General features: G+C 38.1%; 1 protein-coding gene across 3 annotated transcripts in view; it reads right to left on the bottom strand.

Moving 5' to 3' along the window:
* ntrk1 (neurotrophic tyrosine kinase, receptor, type 1) overlaps positions 1-25,455 on the bottom strand; it is a 279,190-nt gene that overhangs the window by 26,109 nt on the left and 227,626 nt on the right. For 2 of the 3 annotated variants that reach the window (XM_061882335.1, XM_061882337.1), the window contains 5 exons: positions 20,551-20,883; positions 18,631-18,648; positions 15,813-15,871; positions 12,175-12,277; positions 4,550-4,705 (listed from right to left, as the gene is read on the bottom strand). In XM_061882335.1, coding sequence (XP_061738319.1) covers positions 4,550-4,705; positions 12,175-12,277; positions 15,813-15,871; positions 18,631-18,648; positions 20,551-20,883 — 669 coding nt within the window. The remainder of the gene's footprint in view (positions 1-4,549; positions 4,706-12,174; positions 12,278-15,812; positions 15,872-18,630; positions 18,649-20,550; positions 20,884-25,455) is intronic. The other variant, XM_061882336.1, reaches the window with a different exon arrangement.

Below are 25,455 nucleotides of genomic sequence, written 5' to 3'. Positions count from 1 at the left end.
ATACGTTTTCCATAAATACATAAAAACACACGTCAACTAGGAAGTGACCGTTGATTGACGACATTACCCAGAAGGCTTAGCGCTGTAGACAGGAACAGGACGTAGGTGTGAGCTGCCAAGTGTGTGGTTTGATCAGTAAAGAATGGTTGTATTTGAAGTACCAATGATTGTCTCACACACACACTTGGTGTGGCAAAATTATTCTCTGCATTTGACCCATCACCCTTGATCACCCCCTGGGAGGTGAGGGGAGCAGTGAGCAGCAACGGTGGCCACGCCCGCCAAATATTTTTGGTGATTTAACCCCCAATTCCAACCTTTGATGCTGAGTGTCAAGCAGGGAGGTAATGGGTCCCATTTTTATAGTCTTTGGTATAACTGCGCCGGGGTTTGAACTCACAAGCGAGACAAATTTGTTTGATAAAAATGATTCGGTTTGACCAAAATGTCAACTTAATTCGCAAGGATTGGTTGAATTTGTGTAGACTGACGTAACGGCAAGGCATTTACCGGGTGGGGTATATTTTACGGTAGGTTGAGGGTTCCAATAATATGGTACATTTTTAGTCTACTTTATACCTGCATTATCCTTTCCAGCCTTACCCTTTCCATCCTTTGTAACTGAGCTACTGAGTGGAACAATTTCCCTTGTGGATCAATAAAAAATAGCCTAAGTCTAAGTCTAAATCTAAAACTAAATCTGTGTGTGTGTTTTTGGTTTTATTTTTGTAAGACTCCAATTCGGTCTAACACTTTGGAAGAGATTACAACCAAACACCGAGACAATGATCAATATTGCAACCGCTCTCCTGATTTGTAATACCGTATTTCCTTGAATTGCCGCCGGGGCGCCAATTAATTTAAAACCTCTTCTCACTCTTGCGCTTACCAAAGGCATGTGGTAAAAGTAAGCATGCGCTAATTATTTTAAAACCTCTTCTCACTCCGGCACTTACCAAAGGCATGCAGTAAAAATTTGAGTGTGATGTAAGCTTGGACCTTAAATCCTACTGAATAGCTCTTAATCTTTTTCCCTTTATGCCATTTCAAATTACCGGTATTGAAATCAGCCTCCTCCATTTTGAAAATTATGATAAGTGTCACTCGTGGCGTCACGAGTATGACCAGGCGGTAATACTAAGCATGGGCTAATTATTTTGCTAAGCGAGTTCAAGTAATTCAAGGCAGGCGCATACTATATGCCCTGCGGCAATTCAAGGAAATACGGTATTTGTGCTGCAAATTTCAGACGCTACTATTTCTTTTTACGTTTCGAATTCTCCGGCTAATTCATGGGTTCTTCTTTGCTGCCGGCCATAATGCAAATAGTGTTCGAAGTTGCTGCCGTGTCCTTCCATTTAGTGCTTTCGACCGGAAGTAGAAGTGCCGTCCATAGCGTTTTCTACTCGTATGGATTCTTCATTCACCACTCCACGCAATGTTTGTAAGTTGAATACATCTTGATATAACTAAAACGATTCATATTTACTAAACCGTCCCATGTGTGATGTCGGTAGAAGTGTTTTCATGCATATTTGTACATGCTGTTGTAATGTAATCAAGTTAGCGTAATTAGCATGAGCTAATATGCCACGTTTACGAGTGTCTGTCTTAGTATTATAAACTTACAATGGCATTTTTTTGGTATTGTTTCAGTTTCACAAATTCTTCAGTAAAATTACCGAAACGTCACCGTGGACGACTTTGCTTACTGCAGGTGCCGCATTGCCCTTCTGTTTTTTTTTTGTTTTTTTCCTACCGGACACAACCTGTGGTTCTTGTTTCAGATATTGACAGTCAACATTTTAGCTTTTTTATTTTTTTATGGATTCAGAGTTTAAATAAATAAAGAATTGTGATTTCCCCACTCCCCCAACATCATCTGACATAAAGTCGGATAAAAATGTCCAAATAGCAGATTTTGCTACTGGACACAACCAGTGTTTATCGTTTCAGATATTGACAGTCAACATTTCTGATTTATTTTTCATTATTTCCGCCTTTTGGACGAGTTTGCTTACTACAGGTGCCGCATTGCCCTTCTGTTGAGTCTGGGCTTTCAACCGGAAGTGAAAGTGCCGTTCTGTTTTCTCGCCGTTCATAGCATTCTACTCATATGGATTCTTCATCCATCACTCCCAGCAACGCTTGTAAGTTTTACAATATAATTCAAACAATTCTTATATACCAAACGTGTTATCGTAATATAATGAACCTAGCGTGTTAGCATTAACTAGAATGCTAAAATGTTTATGGGTGTCTGGGTTAGTATTATTAACTTAAAATGGCTTTGTTTTTGTATTGTTTTTAGTTTTGTAAATTCACCAAAATGTCACAGTGGAGTTAAGTCCGTTTAGCGGATTGGAGAGCTAGCCGGGACTGGACCACTCCTCTTATTGAGTCTGTTTAGCGCAGTGAGTTTCAACCACTGTGCCGTGGCACACTAATGTGCCGTGAGATACAGTCTGGTGTGCCATGAGAGATTATCTAATAACACCTATTTGGGTTGAAAATATTTTTGGGAAACCAGTAATTATAGTCTGCAAATGATGTATTGTTGTTGTGTGTCGGTGCTGTCTAGAGCTTGTCAGAGCAACCGTGTAATACTCTTCCATATTAGTAGGTGGCAGCAGGTGGCTAATTGCTTTGTAGATGTCGGAACAGTGGGAGGCAGTGTGAAGGTAAAAAGGTATCTAATGCTTAAACCGAGTGCCCCGAAGAAAAGGCATTAAAGCTTAGGGAAGGCTATGCAGAACGAAACTAAAACTGAACTGGCTACAAAGTAAACAAAAACAGAATGCTGGACGACAGCAAAGACTTACTGGGGAGCAAAGACGGCGTCCACAAAGTACATCCGAACATGACATGTCAATCAACAATGTCCCCACAAAGAAGGATAAAAACAACTGAAATATCTTTGATTGCTTAAACAATGTAGATGCGGGAAATATCGCTCAAAGGAAAACATGAAACTGCTCCAAGAAAATACCAAAAAAAGAGAAAAAGCCACCAAAACAGGAGAGCAAGACAAGAACTAAAACACTACACACAGGAAAAAAAGTCAAAATAAATCAGGGGGTGATGTGACAGGTGGTGACAGTACACCTACTTTGAGACAAGAGCTACAGCGATGCATGCTTGGTTATGGTTTAAAGTCATATCCAACAATTTCAACAACAACCTTTACTGTCAACTGCGTTTAGTTTTTGAATGATTTCTGCTGGTGGTGTGCCTCCGGATCTTTTCAACGCAAAAAAATGTGCCTTGGCTCAAAAAACACTGGTTTGGCGGATTGGAGAGCGAGCTTGCACAGCTAGTGGGTTCTTGACAATGACTTCTGTTTTGTTTGATCAGCTGTTTTACTGCCGTGTTAGAGACACCGTTTGGAAACAATAAAGGTATGTAAATAAAAATCTATAAAATATTGCTGTGTAAATAACTCATCTCACAACGTATGTACAGTGGGGCAAAACAGTATTTAGTCAGCCACCGATTGTGCAAGTTCTCCCGCTTAAAATGATGACAGAGGTCTGTAATTTTCATCATAGGTACACTTCAACTGTGAGAGACAGAATGTGAATAAAAAATTCAGGAATTCACATTGTAGGAATTTTAAAGAATTTATTTGTAAATTATGGTGTAAAATAAGTATTTGGTCAACTATTCAAAGCTCTCACTGATGGAAGGAGGTTTTGGCTCAAAATCTCACGATACATGGCCCCATTTGTTCTTTCCTTAACACGGATCAATCGTCCTGTCCCCTTAGCGGAAAAACAGCTCCTAAGCATGATGTTCCCACCCCCATGCTTTACAGTCGGTGTGGTGTTCTTGGGATGCAACTCAGTATTCTTCTTCCTCCAAACACGACGAGTTGAGTTTATACCAAAATGGATACATGGATGATACAGCAGAGGATTGGGAGAATTTCATGTGGTCAGATGAAACCAAAATAGAACTTTTTGGTGTAAACTCAACTCGTCGTGTTTGGAGGAAGAAGAATACTGAGTTGCATCCCAAGAACACCATACCTACTGTGAAGCATGGGGGTGGAAACATCATGCTTTGGGGCTGTTTTTCTGCTAAGGGGACAGGACCATTGATCCGTGTTAAGGAAAGAATGAATGGGGCCATGTATCGTGAGATTTTGAGCCAAAACCTCCTTCCATCAGTGAGAGCTTTGAATGGTTGACCAAATACTTATTTTCCACCATAATTTACAAATAAATTATTTAAAATTCCTACAATGTGAATTCCTGTATTTTTTATTCACATTCAGTCTCTCACAGTTGAAGTGTACCTTTGATGAAAATTACAGACCTCTGTCATCATTTTAAGTGGGAGAACTTGCACAATCGGTGGCTGACTAAATACTTTTTTGCCCCACTGTATCTGCGGCTTATAGTCCGGTACGACTAATATATGGAAAAAATATGTATATTTTTTAAAGTTTGTGGGTCGGTTTATATTAACATGCGCTCTATAGTCCAGAAAATACGGCCAATAAAAACAAGTCATGGCCTGCGAATGGCCGCACGTTGGACACACTCACACATGTCTTTGTCCTTGATGATGCCGCAGAAGTACTGAGGGTTCTCCACAAAGCTGGACAGGCCCAAGTCTTCGTCAGAGGAAGGCGGGCTGGCCTTGAAGTTCATGAAGCGCAGCGACACGGCCAGGTCGTCCTCGGCGCCCAGCACAGACGAGCCTGATGACAGCAAACAAGCAATCAAGTCTGGTGATTGTGGCGGAATATTCTCAGGAACCAAACATCCCCGCAGCCTATCTTGGTCTGCTGGCGTCGGATTAATAATGGCCATCATCAGTGCGGCAATCAGTCCACATTGAAGTCGAGCCAAGGGCGGCGCGTGAAGCCTGAACGCTATCAGTAGAAGGCCAAACAAGCGAGGCCTAAACAGTCGACTCCACTCGCCGGCCAAACCGCAGAACCTCCTGGGTCCAAAAATGGAGAGCAAGCTGATGGAGGGAAGGAGTCCACTTAGGCAATCAGAGCCACTTAGGCACTTTTAGAGCCACAAGTGTAAATGTGCGCTCTCTGCTCCGCTTTTGTCCGTCATCTTTAATGGCCTGCACCGCACGCGCGTACCAAGGGAGGTGTTCTGCTCTCTGGCAGTAATTAAGGCACTTTAGGCCGCCTGACACAGCGTGTGCAAAGTTACATTAGCCGGTCTCTCTGCGGAGCGTCGCCTTCTCGCCGCAATGATACGGCACGAAGAACCGATCACTGCGCAGGAAATCAATAAAATCACACTTTTGTCGTGTATTGTCAGCACGAGCAGCACAATTTTAAAGCTGCAGACCGCTCATGTCGTAATATTTAGTTTCCTTACACTTTTGGGTCACATTGGCAAGTATTATGTTGCAGGTATTATGTTGCAAGTATTATGTTCCAAGTATTATGTTGCAGGTATTATGTTGCAAGTTTTATGTTGCAAGTATTATGTTCCAAGTATTATGTTGCAGGTATTATGTTGCAAGTATTATATTGCAGCTATTATGTTGCAGGTATTATGTTGCAAGTATTATGTCGCAGCTATTATGTTGCAGGTATTATGTTGCAAGTATTATGTTGCAAGTATTATGTTGCAAGTATTGTGGTGCAGGTATTTTGTTGCAAGTATTATGTTGCAAGTATTATATTGCAGCTATTATGTTGCAGGTATTATGTTGCAAGTATTATGTCGCAGCTATTGTGTTGCAGGTATTATGTTGCAAGTATTATGTTGCAAGTATTATGTTGCAAGTATTATGTTGCAAGTATTGTGGTGCAGGTATTTTGTTGCAAGTATTATGTTGCAAGTATTATATTGCAGGTATTATGTTGCAAGTATTATGTTGCAGCTATTATGTTGCTGGTATTATGTTGCAAGTTTTATGTTGCAGGTACTACGTTGCAAGTATTATGTTGCAAGTATCGTGTTGCAAGTGTTGTGTTGCAAGTGTCGTGTTGCAAGTATTGTGTTGCAAGTATTTAGTTGCAAGTATTATTTTGCAAGTATTCTGTTGCAAGTATTCTGTTGCAAGTTTTATGTTGCAAGTACTATGATGCAAGTATTATTTTGCAAGTATTCTGTTGCAAGTATAATGTTGTATTATATTGCAAGTATCATGTTGCAAGTATCATGTTGCAAGTATCGTGTTGTATTATATTGCAAGTATCATGTTGCAAGTATCATTTTGCAAGTATCATGTTGCAAGTATCGTGTTGCAAGTGTCGTGTTGCAAGTATTGTGTTGCAAGTATTATTTTGCAAGTATTCTGTTGCAAGTATAATGTTGTATTTTATTGCAAGTATCATGTTGCAAGTATCATTTTGCAAGTATCATGTTGCAAGTATCGTGTTGCAAGTGTCGTGTTGCAAGTATTGTGTTGCAAGTATTATTTTGCAAGTATTCTGTTGCAAGTACAATGTTGTATTATATTGCAAGTATTATGTTGCAAGTACTACGTTGCAAGTATTACAATGCAAGTATTATATTGCAAGTATTTGTTGCAAGTATCATGTTGCAAGTATCATGTTGCAAGTATTATGTTGCAAGTATTATATTGCAGGTATTATGGTGCAGGTATTATGTTGCAGGTATTTTCTTGCAAGTATTATGTTGCAAGTATTATATTGCAGGTGTTATGGTGCAGGTATTATGTTGCAATTATCGTGTTGCAAGTATCATGTTGCAAGTATCGTGTTGCAAGTGTCATGTTGCAAGTATTTAGTTGCAAGTATTTAGTTGCAAGTATTATTTTGCAAGTATTCTGTTGCAAGTATTCTGTTGCAAGTTTTATGTTGCAAGTACTATGTTGCAAGTATTATATTGCAAGTATTATCTTGCAAGTATTATGTTGCAAGTATCATGTTGCAAGTATCATGTTGCAAGTATCGTGTTGCAAGTGTCGTGTTGCAAGTATTGTGTTGCAAGTATTATTTTGCAAGTATTCTGTTGCAAGTATAATGTTGTATTATATTGCAAGTATCATGTTGCAGGTAATGTGTTGCAGGTATTATGTTGCAAGTATCTTGTTACAAGTATTATTTTGCAAGTATTCTGTTGCAAGTATAATGTTGTATTATATTGCAAGTATCGTATTGCAGGTAATGTGTTGCAGGTATTATGTTGCAAGTATCTTGTTACAAGTATTGTGTTGCAAGTATCATGTTGCAAGTATTGTGTTGCAAGTATCATGTTGCAAGTATTGTGTTGCAAGTATCGTGTTGCAAGTATCGTGTTGCAAGTATCGTGTTGCAAGTATCGTGTTGCAAGTATTGTGTTGTAAGTATTATTTTGCAAGTATTCTGTTGCAAGTATAATGTTGCAAGTATTATATTGCAAGTATTATGTTGCAAGTTTTATGTTGCAAGTACTACGTTGCAAGTATTACGTTGCAAGTATTATATTGCAAGTATTATGTTGCAAGTATCATGTTACAAGTATAATTTTGCAAGTATCGTATTGCAGGTAATGTGTTGCAGGTATTATGTTGCAAGTATTATATTGCAAGTATCGTGTTACAAGTATCGTGTTGCAAGTATCGTGTTGCAAGTATCGTGTTGCAAGTATTGTGTTGCAAGTATTCTGTTGCAAGTATTATGTTGCAAGTATTATATTGCAAGTATTATGTTGCAAGTACTACGTTGCAAGTATTACGTTGCAAGTATTATGTTGCAAGTATGTTGCAAGTACTACGTTGCAAGTATTACGTTGCAAGTATTATGTTGCAAGAATTATGTTGCAAGTATCATGTTGCAAGTATAATTTTGCAAGTATCATGTTGCAAGTATCGTATTGCAGGTAATGTGTTGCAGGTATTATGTTACAAGTATTATATTGCAAGTATCATGTTACAAATATTATGTTGCAAGTATTATGTTGCAAGTATTATGTTGCAAGCATTATGTTGCAAGCATTATGTTGCAAGTATCTTGTTACAAGTATTGTGTTGCAAGCATTATGTTGCAAGTATTATGTTGCAAGCATTATGTTGCAAGCATTATGTTGCAAGTATCTTGTTACAAGTATTGTGTTGCAAGCATTATGTTGCAAGTATTATATTGCAAGTATAATATTGCAAGTATTATATTGCAAGTGTTATGTTGCAAGTATTATGTTACAAGTATTATATTGCAAGTATTACGTATGACAACCATCGTGTTATAAGTATCGTGTTGCAAGTATTATGTTGCAAGTATTCTGTTGCCAGTATTATGTTGCAAGCATTATGTTGCAAGTATGCAAGTATAATATTGCAAGTATTATATTGCAAATATTATATTGCAAGTATTAGGTTGCAAACATTATGTTGCAAGTATTGTATTGCAAGTATTATATTTAAAGTATTATGGTGCAAGTATTATGTTGCAAGTATTATATTGCAAGTATTATATTGCAAGTATTATGTTGCAAGTATTATATTGCAAGTATTATGTTGCAAGTACTCTGTTGCAAGTATTATGTTGCAAGTACTCTGTTGCAAGTATTATGTTGCAAGTATTATGTTGCAAGTATTATGTTGCAAGTATCTTGTGGCAAGTATTATGTTGCAAGTATTATGTTGCAAGTATTATGTTGCAAGTATCTTGTTACAAGTATTGTGTTGCAAGTATTATGTTGCAAGTATTATATTGCAAGTATGCAAGTATAATATTGCAAGTATTATATTGCAAGTATAATATTACAAGTATTATATTGCAAGTATTATATTGCAAGTATAATATTACAAGTATTATATTGCAAGTATTATATTGCAAGTATTATGTTGCAAGTATTATATTGCAAGTATTATGTTGCAAGTATTATATTGCAAGTATTATGTTGCAAGTACTCTGTTGCAAGTATTATGTTGCAAGTATTATGTTGCAAGTATTATGTTGCAAGTATCTTGTTACAAGTATTGTGTTGCAAGTATTATGTTGCAAGCATTATATTGCAAGTATTATATTGCAAGTATGCAAGTATAATATTGCAAGTAGTATATTGCAAGTATAATATTACAAGTATTATATTGCAAGTATAATATTACAAGTATTATATTGCAAGTATTATATTGCAAGTATTATGTTGCAAGTATTATATTGCAAGTACTATGTATGACAAGTATCGTGTTACAAGTATCATGTTGCAAGTATTCTGGTGCAAGCATTATGTTGCAAGTATTATATTGCAAGTATTATATTTAAAGTATTATGGTGCAAGTATTATGTTGCAAGTATTATGTTGCAAATATTATATTGCAAGTATTAAGTTGCAAGTATTATATTGCAAGTATTATACTGCAAGTATCGTGTTACAAGTATCATGTTGCAAATATTATGTTACAAGTATTATATTGCAAGAATTATGTTGCAAGTATAAAGTTGCAAGTATAATGTTGCAAGCATTATATAGCAGGCTTTGCAAGCAGGTGCAATTTCAAGACGGTAGATGTCAGTAGGCTTGTCCAGATACCAATTCTATTTGGTACCGCTGCTAAAATGTATATTGACACTACCCAAAATAAAGGGCACTACAGAAAATCTTATGATTCATTAAACATATGTTTCTTATTGCAATAAAAGAAGAATGTTGTCATGAAATAAGATGTTGAACATACTAGACAACTTGTCTTTTAGTAGTAAGTAAACAAACAAAGACTCCTAATTAGTCTGCTGACGTATGCAGTAACATATTGTATCATTTATCATTTTAGTATTTTGTCAAAATTATTAATATACTTGTTCATTTACTGTTAATATCTGCTTACTCTGTTCTATCTACATTTCTGTTAAAATGTAATAATCACTTCTTCTTCTCTGATACGTTACATCAGTTAAGTACTTACAGGATCATACATCGGTCATAATTAAAGTTCTCCTGTGGCCAAGGACGTATTTCCTGACTTTATGAACAAAAAAAAGACAAAAGATTTTGTGATAACAAAAAAAAAATCGATGTAATCATTATCGACTATGTACAGCTCTTGTATTTGGTATCATTACAGTCGATGTCTGGGTAGACCCACCTATGGTATTTGTTTACATTCAAGAGCGCTAGCTTGCTGTTAGCAGTTAGCTATTGTATCTTCTATGGTGTGCAGTGAAGCATTTTTAGCTATTCCTTGTCTGCAGGGATGATGCTAATTTACTATTTACTACTTATACTTATTTGTTGCTATTGAGGCGATTAAGAACTAGCTAAAACACCACCGACCGCTATCTAGCTAACAAGAGCAAGAACTAAGCGCCTCTTGCAGAGCGGCACTTCAGTTCATAACTTCAACTTTATCGCAATTTTTTAGGGCCAAAATGCATCAATTCTCCCTTTTCTATCCCCACACTGTTTCTGCTTGTAAGTACTTTGTGCGTATGCGTTGCCTAACCTGCACCTAGGTCAGGACGTGGCGACGGTGCGTCGACTTGCTTACCCGCCAAGTGTTTGAGTTGGTGCCGAGTCTGCAACCGATCGTGCAAGAAAGGTATGGTAGTTTTTGATTTTCTGTTAATCAGTACACGGTAGTACTGACAAAATTCAGTGGGCACCAAATAAAGTACTGAATCCAGTACACATGTCCCTGGTTATGCGTTAAATAAGTTACTACTACTAGTACAACCATTAGTACTACAACTACTATTACTAGTGCTCTAAAGCATCCAAGTTGACTGTGGTGTTGTCTAGCATTGGCAAAGAAATTGTAATGGAAATTTTCTAATAAAGTAGTCAAACAAAATTGTCTATTCTTAGATTTATTTCAAAGGGCGAGTGATTTAAAAAGCACAGGTCACATTTGTATTGAGTATGGAAGGAATGTGCACTGAGGAAGGAGTGTTTGGCTGTTTCTACACTGAATATGGCACGGGAGAGCGGAAGTAGGCTCGGTTTGGGACGTGAAGAGAGCACATGACACGACAACAAGTCTGGGAACCGCTACACATTGGCATACTTGCCAACCTTTAGACCTCCGATTTCGGGAGGTGAGGGGTGGTGGGTGTGGGGGCGTGGTCAGGGGGTGGGTCCGTGGTTAAGAGGGGAGGAGTATATTTACAGCCAATTCACCAACTCGAGTATTTCATATGTCTTTCATATCTATATAAATGTATATATGTATGAAATACTTGACTTTCAGTGAATTCTAGCTATATATATTTATTTTATCATATATATAAATAAAATAGGGCTTCACGGTGGCAGAGGGGTTAGTGCGTCTGCCTCACAATACGAAGGTCCTGCAGTCCTGGGTTCAAATCCAGGCTCGGGATCTTTCTGTGTGGAGTTTGCATGTTCTCCCCGTGAATGCGTGGGTTCCCTCCGGGTACTCCGGCTTCCTCCCACTTCCAAAGACATGCACCTGGGGATAGGTTGATTGGCAACACTAAAATTGGCCCTAGTGTGTGAATGTGAGTGTGAATGTTGTCTATCTGTGTTGGCCCTGCGATGAGGTGGCGACTTGTCCAGGGTGTACCCCGCCTTCCGCCCGATTGTAGCTGAGATAGGCGCCAGCGGCCCCCGCGCTCCCGAAAGGGAATAAGCGGTAGAAAATGGATGGATGGATAAATAAAATAAATAGTTGAATTTCATACGGCACCTATCAAATACGTGGGCTTCAGGAATCAGAACAGACTCCCTCACTTGGCGTCATGCGCGCAACACCACGTAAATCGTTGGCCACACAAAAAGCAACCCCATAACGCTATAGCCAACATTCACCAGGAGATGGCGACAGACAACATAGAATCACTCTATTACAGACGGCGTCGCCATGGCTGTAACTTCTTCCTTCTACTGCTTCGTCTCCTTGTGTGTGCAGTTTTTTATTAAAATCCGTAGATGCTGTAACGTGATTGGGCAGGAAAGCTGTTTATATAACACGAAAGCGGACGTGAAAATAAGCTGTCCCCACTCATGTCCGCATGGAGCTGGAGGGGGCGTGGCCTCCAGCTCCGGCTGAATTTCGGGAGATTTTCGCAAGAAAATTTATTCCGGGAGGTTTTCGGGAGAGGCGCTGAATTACAGGAGTCTCCCGGAAAATCTGGGAGGGTTGGCAAGTATGGACAACGGGGCACTGTTAACTTGAAGTGTTACTTTCAGGACCCGGCCACACACAGGGCAGATTGTGCTTCTCTACATTAATATTGCAGTTTGTAATAGACATGCAAAGCTACATCAACGTTCTACAGCACAAACTCACGGTGTATGCCGAACTTGGAGTTCTTGCCACATTTGTTGATAACCAAGACGGTGGCGAGCAGGAAGGTGCAGGCAAACAGACCGAGACCCACGGCCACCGACACCTGCCGGAACAAAGCAATGACACTTAAAGCTTGCGTCCTGTTTCATCGCAACAATAATAGTTCAGCAGTACCTCGGGATACAAGTTGAATTGGACTTGTGACACAGCTCATACCTTAAAAAGTGGAAACCTAAAACAATGTGAAATGCATTTTAATTTAAAAAAAAAAAAACTTTTAGTGCAGGGCTTTGTAAATTGTTTTTATTGAGGTCCACATGTAACAATGACTATTAACATATATTGGAATATTGGTCCCACATATTTTGATTATTATTTTCTTTTGAATTAATTTGTCGTAGTGGTTTGTGCAGCCCTTTGAGACACTAGTGATTTAGGGCTATATAAGTAAACATTGATTGATTGATTGATAATTTTAAAAAATTGTTATAGGCGCCAGCGCCCCCCGCAGGGAATAAGCGGTAGAAATTGGATGAATGGATGTCAGATTTTGCGGTCAAAAAGTGGTCGTTTGGTCTCCAGAATTTTACAGTAAAACATACAGTGGTTTTTACAGCACCATTTTTTTAATGGCAAAATTGTAGTTACCGAGCTGCATTTCTTTTAACTGTATTTTTTTTTACTGTGTTTTACTGTAAATGGAAAAACAGAACCACATTTTTTTTAGGTACAATTCTGGCCAGTTTTTTTTTTTTTTATCCTAAAATCTATTTTCCTTTTTACCGTGTACAATTTCTGTTTTGACATCTTAAATCAGGCAAATATTTACATATGTTGTTTTATTTTAACAACAACAAAGTATGACAATATAATAATATATCATAGTTGTAACAATATCAAATAATATAAAAGTTTTCAATACATGTCTTTTTTCTTGACAAATGAAAAGAACAAATGCATTTAGTAAGAAAATATAACGTACTTTATTGACAAATATTATTTCCAGGTTTTCACCGGGCCTGACTTTGACACCTGTGTTTTAGATAATATTGTATGAAAAACAACAATGTAACAGAGAGCAACACAAATAAATGGAGTAGTGTTATGACGTAATGTAATACAGTACATCATTTACCTAGAAGACTGGACTTCTACAGCATCTCCTTTTCAATCAGCCGGCAGCGTTTCTGGGTGTTGTTGATAAAGGGCTTTGGCTTTGCATAGTAGAGTTTTAACTTGCACTAACAGATGCCCCGACAAACTGTAGTTACGGACAGTGGTGATATCCTTTACACACTGATGTCGCTTTTTGATGCAGTACCGCCTGAGGGATTGAAGGTCCGTAATATCATCGTTTATGTGCAGTAATTTCTCCAGATTCTATGAACCTTTTGATGATATTACAGACCGTAGATGGTGGAACCCCCAAATTCCTTGCAACAGCTCGTTGAGAAATGTTGTTCTTAAACTGTTCAACAATTTGCTCACACATTTGTTCACAAAGTGGTGACCCTCTTCCCATTCTTGTTTGTGAATGACTGAGCATTTCATGGAAGCTGCTTCTATGCCCAATCATGGCACCCACCTGTTCCCAATTAGCCTGTTCACCTGTGGGATGTTCCAAATAAGTGTTTGATGAGCATTCCTCACTTTTCTCAGTGTTTTCTGCCACATGTGCCAGCTTTTCTTAAACATGCCGCAGGCGTCAAATTCCAAATGAGCTAATATTTGCAAAAAATAACAGAGTTTAGTTAAGTAGCTTGTCTTTGCAATCTATTCATTTAAATATAGGTTGCAAAGGATTAGCAAATCATTGTATTCTGTTTTCATTTACAACGTGCCAACTTCACTGGTTTTGGGTTTTGTATTTTTATGGATAAATGCCCCCCTTGTAGGTATTATTTTAACATTGTTGGCTGGCTAGCGAAGGTGTGCTCCAACTGCTTCACCAAGTTAGCAAGCTACACGCTACACAATGTTCTTGATGATTTATTTAATTGATTCAATTAATAACCTCCACTTCTTCATCTTAGCACGGTACTTCACACTCATTTTCTTCCTTCCAAAGCTTGGAAAAAACAAGCTATAAGCTAATGCGAGCGAGTAAGTTTTGGTGGGCTCTTACGGGGTTGCTTGTGGCATTCACTACGCCATCTAGTGGTGGGGATGCTCGTTACTCCAATTCCTGCTTGTCCCCTAAAGCAGTGTTTTTCAAACTTTTCTCAGCCAAGGCACATTTTTGTCATTGAAAAAATCCCGAGGCACACCACCAGCAGAAAACATCAGAAAATGAAACCCAGCAGCTGATATTGACAGTAAAACGTTGTTCTCGCCATTGCTAGATATGAATTCAAACCAGAACCAAGCATGTCTCAAAGTAGGTGTACTGTCACCACCTGTCACATCACACCCTGACTTATTTGGACTTTTTTGGTGTTTTCCTGTGTAAAGTGTTTTAGTTCTTGTCTTGCGCTCCTATTTTGGTGTTGATTGTGATGTCATGTAAGGATGTACTTTGTGGACGCCGTCTGCTCCACACGCTGTAGGTCTTTGCTGTCGTCCAGCATTTTTGTTTTTGCAGACAGTTCAGTTTTAGCTTTGTTTTGCATAGCCAACCCTATGCTTCAATGCCTTTTCTTTATTTTGGATTTAAGCGTTACATACCTTTTTCCCTGCATCGTTGTTCCCAACATCTACATAGCAATTAGCTACTTGCTGCCACCTCCTGATATGGAAGAGTATTTCTGTTTTACAGGCACTCAACAACGGCACATTTGCGGATTATAATTACTGGTTTGCAAAATATATTTTTAACCCAATTAGATGAAATTACATAATCTCCCACAGCACACAAGACTGTATCTCACGGCACACTAGTGTGCCGCGGCACAGTGTTTGAAAAACACTGCCCCAAAGCAGTGGTTCTCAACCTTTTTTCAGTGAACATTTTTTTTTAATTCAAGTACCCCCTAATCAGAGCAAAGCATTTTTGGTTGAAAAAAAGAGATAAAGAAGTAAAATACAGCACTATGTCATCAGTTTTTGATTTGTTAAATTGTATAACATTGCAAAATATTGCTCATTTGTAGTGGTCTTTCTTGAACTATTTGGAAAAAAAGATATAAAAATATCTAAAAACTTGTTGAAAAATAAACAAGTGATTCAATTATAAATAAAGATTTTTACACATAGAAGTAATCATCAACTTAAAGTGCCCTCTTTGGGGATTGTAATAGAGATCCATCTGGATTCATCAACTTAATTCTAAATATTTATTCACAAAAAAAGAAATCCTTAACATCAATATTTATGGAAAATGTCCACAAAAAATCTAGTTGTCAACACTGAATATTGCATTGTTGTATTTTTTTTTCACAGTTTATGAACTTACATTCATATTTTCTTAAAGTATTATTAAATAAATATATTTATAAAAGACTTTTGAATCGTTGCTATTTTTAGAATATTTAAAAAAAATCTCACGTACCCCTTGGCATACCTTCAAGTACCCCCAGGGGTACGCGTACCCCCATTTGAGAACCACTGCTCTAAAGCATCAACAGCCGAGAGACAGCCGATATCCGAAAAAATGGGTATCCCGAGGTAGCGCTGTACTCACAACAACAACCATTGCGTACCACAAAAACTCGACTCTCCAGGTTCTCTGTGACGTCCATGTTGGATCTGTTGGTGGGAGCTGAGGAGACGCAGCAACAGTGAGGTGTCAGTCAAAAAATAAGTTGACATCACAAGAAAAAGTAATTGTAATCTAAAACAGGGGTGTACAAAGTTTTTTAATGGCCCACAACACATATTAGAAATATTTATTTTTTTAAATACTTCAAAAAGTAGAATAAAGTGAAATGTCACGGGAAAAAGTTGCTGTTTTTTTTTTTTTTTGTCTTATTTTAACTAAAACTGTCATTGCCCCTAAAAATAATAATAAATCAAAATCAATGTTGTTATGATTTGTTTACCTATTCAAGGCTCCAATTACTTCACATCATGTATTGCACTTTCAAATATTTTTTAGGAAAAATATTGCATATTTTGTGTGTTTACCGTACAAAATATAAGTTTTGTTTCACAAAAAGAGTCTAAAACAAACAAACAAATATTAGAAAACGCATAATCCATGTATAGATCTAAAGTTTATCTACAGATTTAAGCATTGGAAGTAAAAAAAAAGTATGACTTACTTTTAACACTTTTGGATCTCTAAGAGTTTGATTGGGATTTCTTTCTTTTTTTTTAAACGGCCAATGTTCAAAAATAATAATGACTCAAAATCAATGCTATGTTGTTAAGGCTCCAATTACTTTACATCGAATATTCCCTTTTTTAAATATTTTTTTTGTGGAATACTCTGTGTTTTTGCCAACCCCCGGCTGTAACAAAAAGGGCATAAAAACATAAAAATGACTGATCCAGATATTTAAGCGTTGAAAAAAAATAAAAAATATATACTTTATATATCCATCCTTCCATTTTCTACTGCTTTTTCCCTTTGGGGGTCGCTGGTGCCTATCTCAGCTACAATCGGGCGGAAGGCTATGTATATGTATATATATATATATACATATATATATATATATTAGGGGTGGGCGTTAACTCATCAATCTATTAACGCCGACAATTATTTTATCGCACATTTGCGTATGTTGTTTACATGCTTTTATTTTGTTAACGCCTTTTCTTAACAAGATGGCATCTCCCGGATGTACTTCGGCGTCGAGGGGCTCCTGGTAAAGATGGAACATTTGGCAAAAATACCGGACAATTCTGCAAATTTCATGGCTGGCTTACAGCGTTCTGAATGTGGATAGATCGGGCCGTTTTGGACTGAATGAGGCGTGCTTGCTAAACCGGCTAGCTAGCATGGGAATACTTTGCCGGCTACATCCAGCGGCCTGTGAAGCAGCGGAGTATTTGTGTTGTCTGTCTATTTATGAATAATGCAGACGAGGAGTGTTGGCTGAGTTCTTAACGTTTGCTTTCAGAGCGTGCATATCACAACATACAAAATGCTGTCATGGCGACACACAACCTTTACCGGGCTACCGCGCATGCTCGTCACTCCTGTTGCATGCTGGGTAGGGTAGTTCTTTTTTTCCCTGGCTCATAACATCACAATATAGTACCATGTATATGATGCGTTCAGTTTATCAAAGCACCAAGCAAACAATCGGAAAATTCCCATCATATCAATTCCTAGATATGGTCATAATTATTTTAAGTGCACTACGCAGAATAAACACAACATTATTAATATTGCTACTACGGCTAATTTGATCAAAAATTCCCTAAAACAGCCCACTACCTATAATATAGGTTTTTTAAACATAAGACCCTGATAAAAAAAATGTTTCTGCTGTTACCTCAGAAATTGCCTGTTTAGATGTTATGATTGTGGCTCAGAGATTTGTATGTAGATTATATTTATTTTCCATAACAAACAGGATAACTTAAATACCCTGGCAGTGGCAATAAGCTTAAATGTTTGTATTTACATTTTTTGAGTTGATTTTCATAAAATATGCTATTTAACTGCTACTGTTTAACAAAGACTGATTTAAATTGTGTTTGCACAACAAATGTTTTGGCGCTTTTGTTCATGTGGGAGAATATTCCAATAAAAGGTGCACTACACACTACTTTTGAATTCATTATTGGGCTTTGCGTATACAATGCAGTTAATCGCGATTAATCGGAGAAATAGTGCGATTAACTTCGATTAAAATTTTTAATCGTTGCCTAGCCCTAATATATATATATATATATATATATATATATATATATATATATATATATATATATATATGTATATATATATATATGTATATACAACTTATTTTTTGGAATGTTTATGAATTAAGACTACTTGAGAGGAGCCCTATATGTTAAAGTAAAATAGAATAAAGACTAAAAAAATAATAATAATAATAAAAAATAAATAAATAATAATTGTATTGGTTTTGAAAATGAAAAGTATCAAAATGGCCCCCGCAATCTTTGATCTTTCAACAAGTTTGGACACTCCTGATCTAAAAATAACTGAGCTGTTTAATAAATGGAGATTTAGAACAGGGCAGCTGGAAAGATGCATTTCAAGCTTATAGCTTATGTAAGCTTATAGGACAATCTTGGCAGTGAAATAAAACAATCTAAATATTTTAATGCATTTAAAAATAAAAAATAAAAATCATGTTTAGTATTTTTTTTTGTTTCCATAATGAATTATAATTATATAATTATATTGGAAAAAATGCCTAAATGGTCTCCTGCGTGGAACAACAACTGTCTTAATTGTGTAAATATGGGGCAGACAATACACGTTTTTACTTATTTCTGCTCCTTTTCATTCTTGTTTTTTTTAATGACTAATTATAGTGTTCTGTTATTTAGTTTTGGACCTTGAATGAAAAAAAAAATAAAAAAAATTTGTGGCACACTCACTTGGATCCACGTTGATGACTTGAGGGAACAAAGAGCACAAATAGTTTTAATTAAGTGCAGATCTCAAATCGCATCATCAGGTCCACTTGTACGTCTTTGGTTCCGGAGGAGTTTAGCTCCCATGGTCAAATTGTGTTGGAAAACATTTATGTACCATTGTATGGATTACAATTGCACTGTCCTTGCATGGTTCACTCATCCTGAAAGTAGCAACCTCCCTTTTCTAGCCTCAGTCCGAACATCTGTATTACTGTGAAAAGCACATTCTGTGAAGAGTACATCCTGTGAAGAGTACATCCTGACCTTGTCCACATGATTGAATGTGAATGTCGGCTTTTTCATCCCAGTCTAACAGTATATCATTGTCTGGATGGTCCAGTGCTTTCCACTGAGTTGCGTCATATGCTCTCTCCCCCCTCCAAACTGAGCCTACTCCCTCCCTCCCACCTTGAATTCCGAGTATAAAGTACAACGCACTTCTCTTCCTGTTGCGTACTCCTTACATCAGGGGTCACCAACCTTTTTGAAACCAAGAGCTACTTCTTGGGTACTGATTAATGTGAAGGGTTACCAGTTTGATATACACTTAAATAAATTGCCAGAAATAGCCAATTTGCTCAATTTACCTTTAATAGATAGATCTATATATATATAAAAAAATGGGTATTTCTGTCTGTCATTCCGTCGTACATTTTTTTTTCTTTTTACGGAAGGTTATTTGTAAATGATGAAAAAAACACTTAATTGAACGATTTAAAAGAGGAGAAAACACGAAAAAAATGAAAATCTAATTTTGAAACATAGTTTATCTTCAATTTTGACTCTTTAAAATTCAAAATGCAACCGAAAAAAATGAAGAGAAAAACTAGCTAATTCGATTTTTTTTTAAAAAATAAAAAAAATAATTTATGGAACATCATTAGTAATTTTTCCTTCCATCCATCCATCCATTTTCTACCACTTATTCCCTTTCGGGGTCGCGGGGGGCGCTGGCGCCTATCTCAGCTATTTTATTAAGATTAATTTTAGAATTTTGATGACATGTTTTAAATAGGTTAAAATCCAATCTGCACTTTGTTAGAATATATAACAAATTGGACCAAGCTTTATGTCTAACAAAGACAAATCATTAATTCTTCTAGATTTTCCAGAACAATTTTTTTTAAAGAAATTAAAAATACTTTGAAATAAGATTTAAATTTGATTCTACAGATTTTCTAGATTTGCCAGAATATTTTTGGGGAATTGTAATCATAAGTTTGAAGAAATATTTCACAAATATTCTTTGTGGAAAAAACAGAAGCTAAAATGAAGAATTAAATTAAATTGTATTTATTATTCTTTACAATTAAAAATTACTTGATTTAAATTGCCAGGAAAGAAGAGGAAGGAATTTAAAAGGTAAAAAGGTATATGTGTTTAAAAATCCTAAAATCATTTTTAAGGTTTTATTTTTTCTCTTAAAATTGTCTTTCTGAAAGTTATAAGAAGCAAAGTAAAAAAATAAGTGAAGTGAAGACCAAGTCTTTAAAATATTTTCTTGGATTTTCAAATTCTATTGGAGTTTTGTCTCTCTTAGAATTAAAAATGTCGAGCAAAGCGAGACCAGCTTGCTAGTAAATAAATACAATTTAAAAAATAGAAGCAGCTCACTGGTAAGTGCTGCTATTTGAACTATTTTTAGAACAGGCCAGCGGGCGACTCATCTGGTCCTTACGGCCTACCTGGAGCCCGCGGGCACCGCGTTGGTGACCCCTGCCTTACATACTCGCTATGAATGTGACCTGTGCCTTTTGAAATAATCGAGCTTTTCAAATAAATCTAAAAAAAAAGACTACTTCCTATACAAAATGTTGAAGTGATATACCTGTAAATTGCCCTGCATGATCCCCACAAAGGGAATATTAAAAAAAAACTCACCCGGAATGATTCCCTCCGGATTGGACGGGTCGAAGGGGTTGTCCATGAAAATCCCGCGGGCGGAGGCCTGGACACACCCCAAACGGTTCTCCACTTTCAGGGTGTAGACGCCGTTGTTGATGTGCGTGGGCTTGTTGAGGTAGAGGCAGCCGTGCTTCTCTGAGCCGTCGGTGGAGTCGCGCAGGACCTTCGTGTACGTGTAATCCGTCTCCATCAGCTCCTCGCCCTTGTACCACCAGCTGATTTTCACCTCCGGATTGCCGTCCGCGCCAAAGGGGAAACACCAGTGATGATGACGGACGGCGTTGTCCAGGTAGAGGATTTTGGCCCCGACTGGGGGATGATAAAGATTTGTCAGTGAACAACACAGCGGCTACACAACCACTATTGGCTCGGTTAGCATTAATAGAATGGAACATAGTCGTCGTTGCGTTTAAAAAGTACGACAAAATGTACTTTTTAGTTTGAGACCGGAAGAAAACCTGAAGAAAATGATATACGACGGCTCTGTTGTCCATCACAGAGTCCATAGGCAGAGCTGTGGGGAACTGAATCACAATTTGGATGACGTCTCGGAGAAGCTTTATGCTCTGCAAAGCGAAGTTATAATTAATTAGAGAGCCAGACTGGACAACACAGACCTTCTGAATGTATTTGCTCGCCCTAACCAAAACAATCCTCCTCTTGGCTCCATCTGCGTTGGCCTCGGCAGGGTCAAGCAGTTAACACCCTAGGAAGACCATTTCCTTGCTCCTTCTTCAAAGACACAGGGGTGCTGACTCTCGTCTGTGATGCCGAAGGTAGCCACTTCCAAGCCTATGGACAAACACGCACCCATGGACTACCACTTTTACCTCCCCACCCCTCCTTGGTACGATGGCTTAAAGAGAGTCCGGCCAACTTGGTTTCAAAGTTGGTAGAAACACGGCGCCCTGTAGTCAAGTGAGGGGATTTTGACCAATCAGAGAGAGTATGGCCAGAGGATCATCTAAATGATTGGTCAGAATATTTGCTACCAACTTTGAAACCGAGTTGCCCGTACTCTCTTTGGAACATCTTACCAAGGAGGTAAAAGTAGTAGTCCAAGGGTGCGTGTTTGTCCCCCAGGCTTGGAAGTGGCTACCTTCGGCATCAAAGAACAGAGTCAACACCCCAGGTGTCTTTGAAGAAGGAGGCTGCGATGGTCTTCCTGGGGTGCTAACTGCTTGAACCTGCCGAGACCAATGCAGATGGAGCCAAAAAGAGGATTGTTTTGTTTAGGGCGAGCAAACACATTCAGAAGGTCTCTATGCACTAGTTCAGGGGTGCCCACACTTTTTCTGCAGGCGAGCTATTTTTCAATTGACCAAATCGAGGGGATCTACCTCATTTATATATATCATTTATATTTATTTATTTATGAAAGAGACATTTTTGTAAACAAGTTAAATGTGTTTAATGATAATACAAGCATGTGTAACACATATAGATGTCTTTCTTTCACGAAGACAAGAATATAAGTTGGTGTATTACCTGATTCTGATGACTTGCATTGATTGGAATCAGACAGTAATGATGATAACGCCCACATTTTCAAATGGAGGAGAAAAAAAGTGGTCCTTTCTGTACAATACCACATGAAAGTGGTTGGTTTTTGGCATCTAATTCATCCAGCTTCCATACGCTTTACAAGAAAAACATTGGCGGCAAATTCCGTAGCTTGCTTGATTGACATTCACGGCACCCGAGGTTCTTGTGTGATGACGCTGGCTGCTGCAAGATCATTATTATGAAAAAATGACAGAGAGGAAGGCGAGAAACACTTTTTATTTCAACAGACTTTCGCGCCGTTCCTTCCGTCACAACTCTAAAGGCCGACTGCACATTTCCTATCTTCACAATAAAAGCCCTGCTTCATGCTGCCTGCGCTAACAAAATAAGAGTCTCGGAAAACTGGCGTGCACAAGTGATGTGCACGCCAGCTTTCTGAGGGATCGCTTGTGCACGCCAGTTTTCCGAGACTCTGTAATTAGTTAGCGCAGGCAGCATGAAGCAGGGCTTTTATTGTGAAGATAGGAAATGTGCAGTCGGGCTTTAGCGTTTTGACGGAAGGTACGGCGCGAGAGTCTGTTGAAATAAAAAGTGTTTCTTGCCTTCCTGTAGGTCATATTTTAATAATAATGATCTTGCAGCAGCCAGCGTCATCGCACAAGACCCTCCGGTACCGTGAATGTCATTTAAGTGACGTCTTGGTGAAGATTGATGATCACTAATTTTTAGGTCTATCTTTTTTAAAAGCCTGGCTCGAGATCGACTGACACACCCCCCGCGGTCGACTGGTAGCTCGCGATCGACGTAATGGGCACCCCTGCTCTAGTTGTTTAGTTGTGGCTCTCAAGTTGATTACACTTTCGCCTTGCAGAGCATGAAGCTTCTCCGAGATGTCATCCAATTTGCGATTCAGTTAAGAGTCCCTACGGCTCTGCCCATCCTACAGTCATTCGTGGCAGCTTTAGCAGCTGTCAGCATCATCGAGTCTGCGGATATATCAGGGCAAGCATTATTCCAATCAGCTGATAGGTCTATTAGCACGATTCCGCATAGGTAGATGTCTTCAACTTTCTCCACCGATATAATTGCCAGGCACACAACCCTTCCAGGGGTCCATTGTGTGTCTAGCAGCAAAAGTGCCGTCAGGACAGGCAGGTTCCCTAAACCCGAGCTTCTTGTCGGTGAAATTTCATTGAGAGGCCAGTTGATCAAATCTGTTGCTCATATTTTGGAGAGGGGTGCAATCAGAGGCTCCAAGAAAGTGAGGACAAAGAAGCTAAGCAGAAGAGATAAGGAAGAGGTTATGCATCCGCACGACTTTCACGAAAACAGCTGAATAACGGACAGAGGTAAAATACAACTGCTGGATGCTTCAAAAGTGACGTGAATACAAAAAATTGTAAAAACTACATCAGGATGTTTCCTACAGCCACAGCTGTTCATGCCGATGGTTTTGATCCGGCACTAATTTGGAGTTATTTGCTTTAGTAGACCACACACTACAGAGCAGGGGTAGGGAACCTATGGCTCTAGAGCCAGATGTGGCTCTTTTGATGACTGCATCTGGCTCCCGGATAAATCTTAGCTGACATTGCTTAACATGATAAGTAATAAATAATTCCGCTGGTAATCACAGTGTTAAAAGTAACGTTCAAAATATAAAACATTCTCATACCAAAGTATTGCAAGATCTCGCAAAACATCCATCTCCCTTTAGGGGCTCTGTATGATTGTAAGCAGAATAGAGGACAAATATTGCAGGCAGATTTTAAGAATTTAAAATCAACAAAATAATCATACCTGTCATTTGCATTTGAATATATGGGTCAGTTCTAAGGAAAATAAGGGATTGTCAACGTTTAACGATTTTACCTGTCTTTTTTTCTCTGTCTTGTGCTGTGAATCTTTTAAAATCAGTATTTGGGGCGGCATGGCTCGGTTGATACAGTGGCTGTGCCAGCAACTTGAGGGTTGCAGGTTTGATCCCCGCTTCCGCCATCCTAGTCACTGTCGTTGTGTCCTTGGGCAAGACACTTTACCCACCTGCTCGCAGTGCCCGCCCACACTGGTTTAAATGTAACTTAGATAATGAGTTTCACTATGTAAAGCGCTTTGAGTCACTAGGGAAAAGCGCTAAATAAATAAAATTCACTTCATACATTTTAATCCATCCATCTGTTTTCTACCGCACCTGTTCAAGAAGTCACATTAATGGTAAGAAGCATTTTATTTATCATCGGTGAGCTTCCGAATAAAAATTGTATTAAAAAACAATAAGAGACTTATTATGTGAAGATCTGTCACTTCATTTTTGTTTGTTCCTCTTTGTTTTGTATTTACTTCCCATCAGTGCTCTTATTTTGTTTCCATTTCCTGTTTGTACCGCTGAGCGCTGTTTTTTCCCCTCACCTGCTGTTGGTTGGCAGCCGGTCCACACCTGTTGCCAATCAGCATGTTTCTATTTATGCTCGTCTTGCGCGTTCCTCATCTTACCTGTTCTTCACTCTCCTGGTTCCTGCATCTTAGTGCTACTACTACTACTGCTGCCATGCGAGTTTGTGACATATTATACTCTATAAACGTTGATCATTTTGTTGTATATAGTGTTAAAAAATATTTTATGGCTCTAACGGAAATACGTTTTAAAATATTTGGCTTAAATGGCTCTCTCAGCCAAAAAGGTTCCCATTCCCTGCTACAGAGGCTTGACTCTTAATGGAACATAAGCATTATATCAGTGTTTTTCAACCTTTTTTGAGACAAGGCACATTTTTTGCATTGAAAAAATGAGGAGGCACACCACCAGCAGAAATCATTAAAAAACGAAACTCAGATGACCGTAAAAAGTCGTTGTCGCAATTGTTGGATATGACTTTAAAGCATAACCAAGCATGCATCACAATAGCTCTTGTCTCAAAGTAGGTGTACTGTCACATCACACCCTGACTTATTTGGACCTTTTTTACTGTTTTCATGTGTGTAGTGTTTTACTTCTTGTCTTGCGCTTTCTTTTTTTTTGGTATTTTCCTGTACTGATTGATTAAAACTTTTATTAGTAGATTGCACAGTAAAGTACATATTCCGTACAATTGACCACTAAATGGTCACACCCGAATAAGTCTTTCAACTTGTTTAAGTCGGGGTCCATGTTAATCAATTCATGGTAGCATGTAGCAGTTTCATGTTTTCCGTTGAGCGATATTTACCGCATTTACTATGTTTTAGCAATCAAGAAGATTTCAGTTGTTTTTATCCTTCTTTGTGGGGACATTGTTAATTGTCATGTCATGTTTGGATGTACTTTGTGGACGCCTTCTTTGCTCCTTAGTAAGTCTTTGCTGTCGTCCAGCATTCTGTTTTTGTTTACTTTCCAGC

This window comes from Nerophis ophidion, linkage group LG21 (genome assembly GCF_033978795.1).
Source record: "Nerophis ophidion isolate RoL-2023_Sa linkage group LG21, RoL_Noph_v1.0, whole genome shotgun sequence".
NCBI lineage: Eukaryota > Metazoa > Chordata > Actinopteri > Syngnathiformes > Syngnathidae > Nerophis > Nerophis ophidion.
This window is presented reverse-complemented; position numbering and strand designations above follow the sequence as displayed.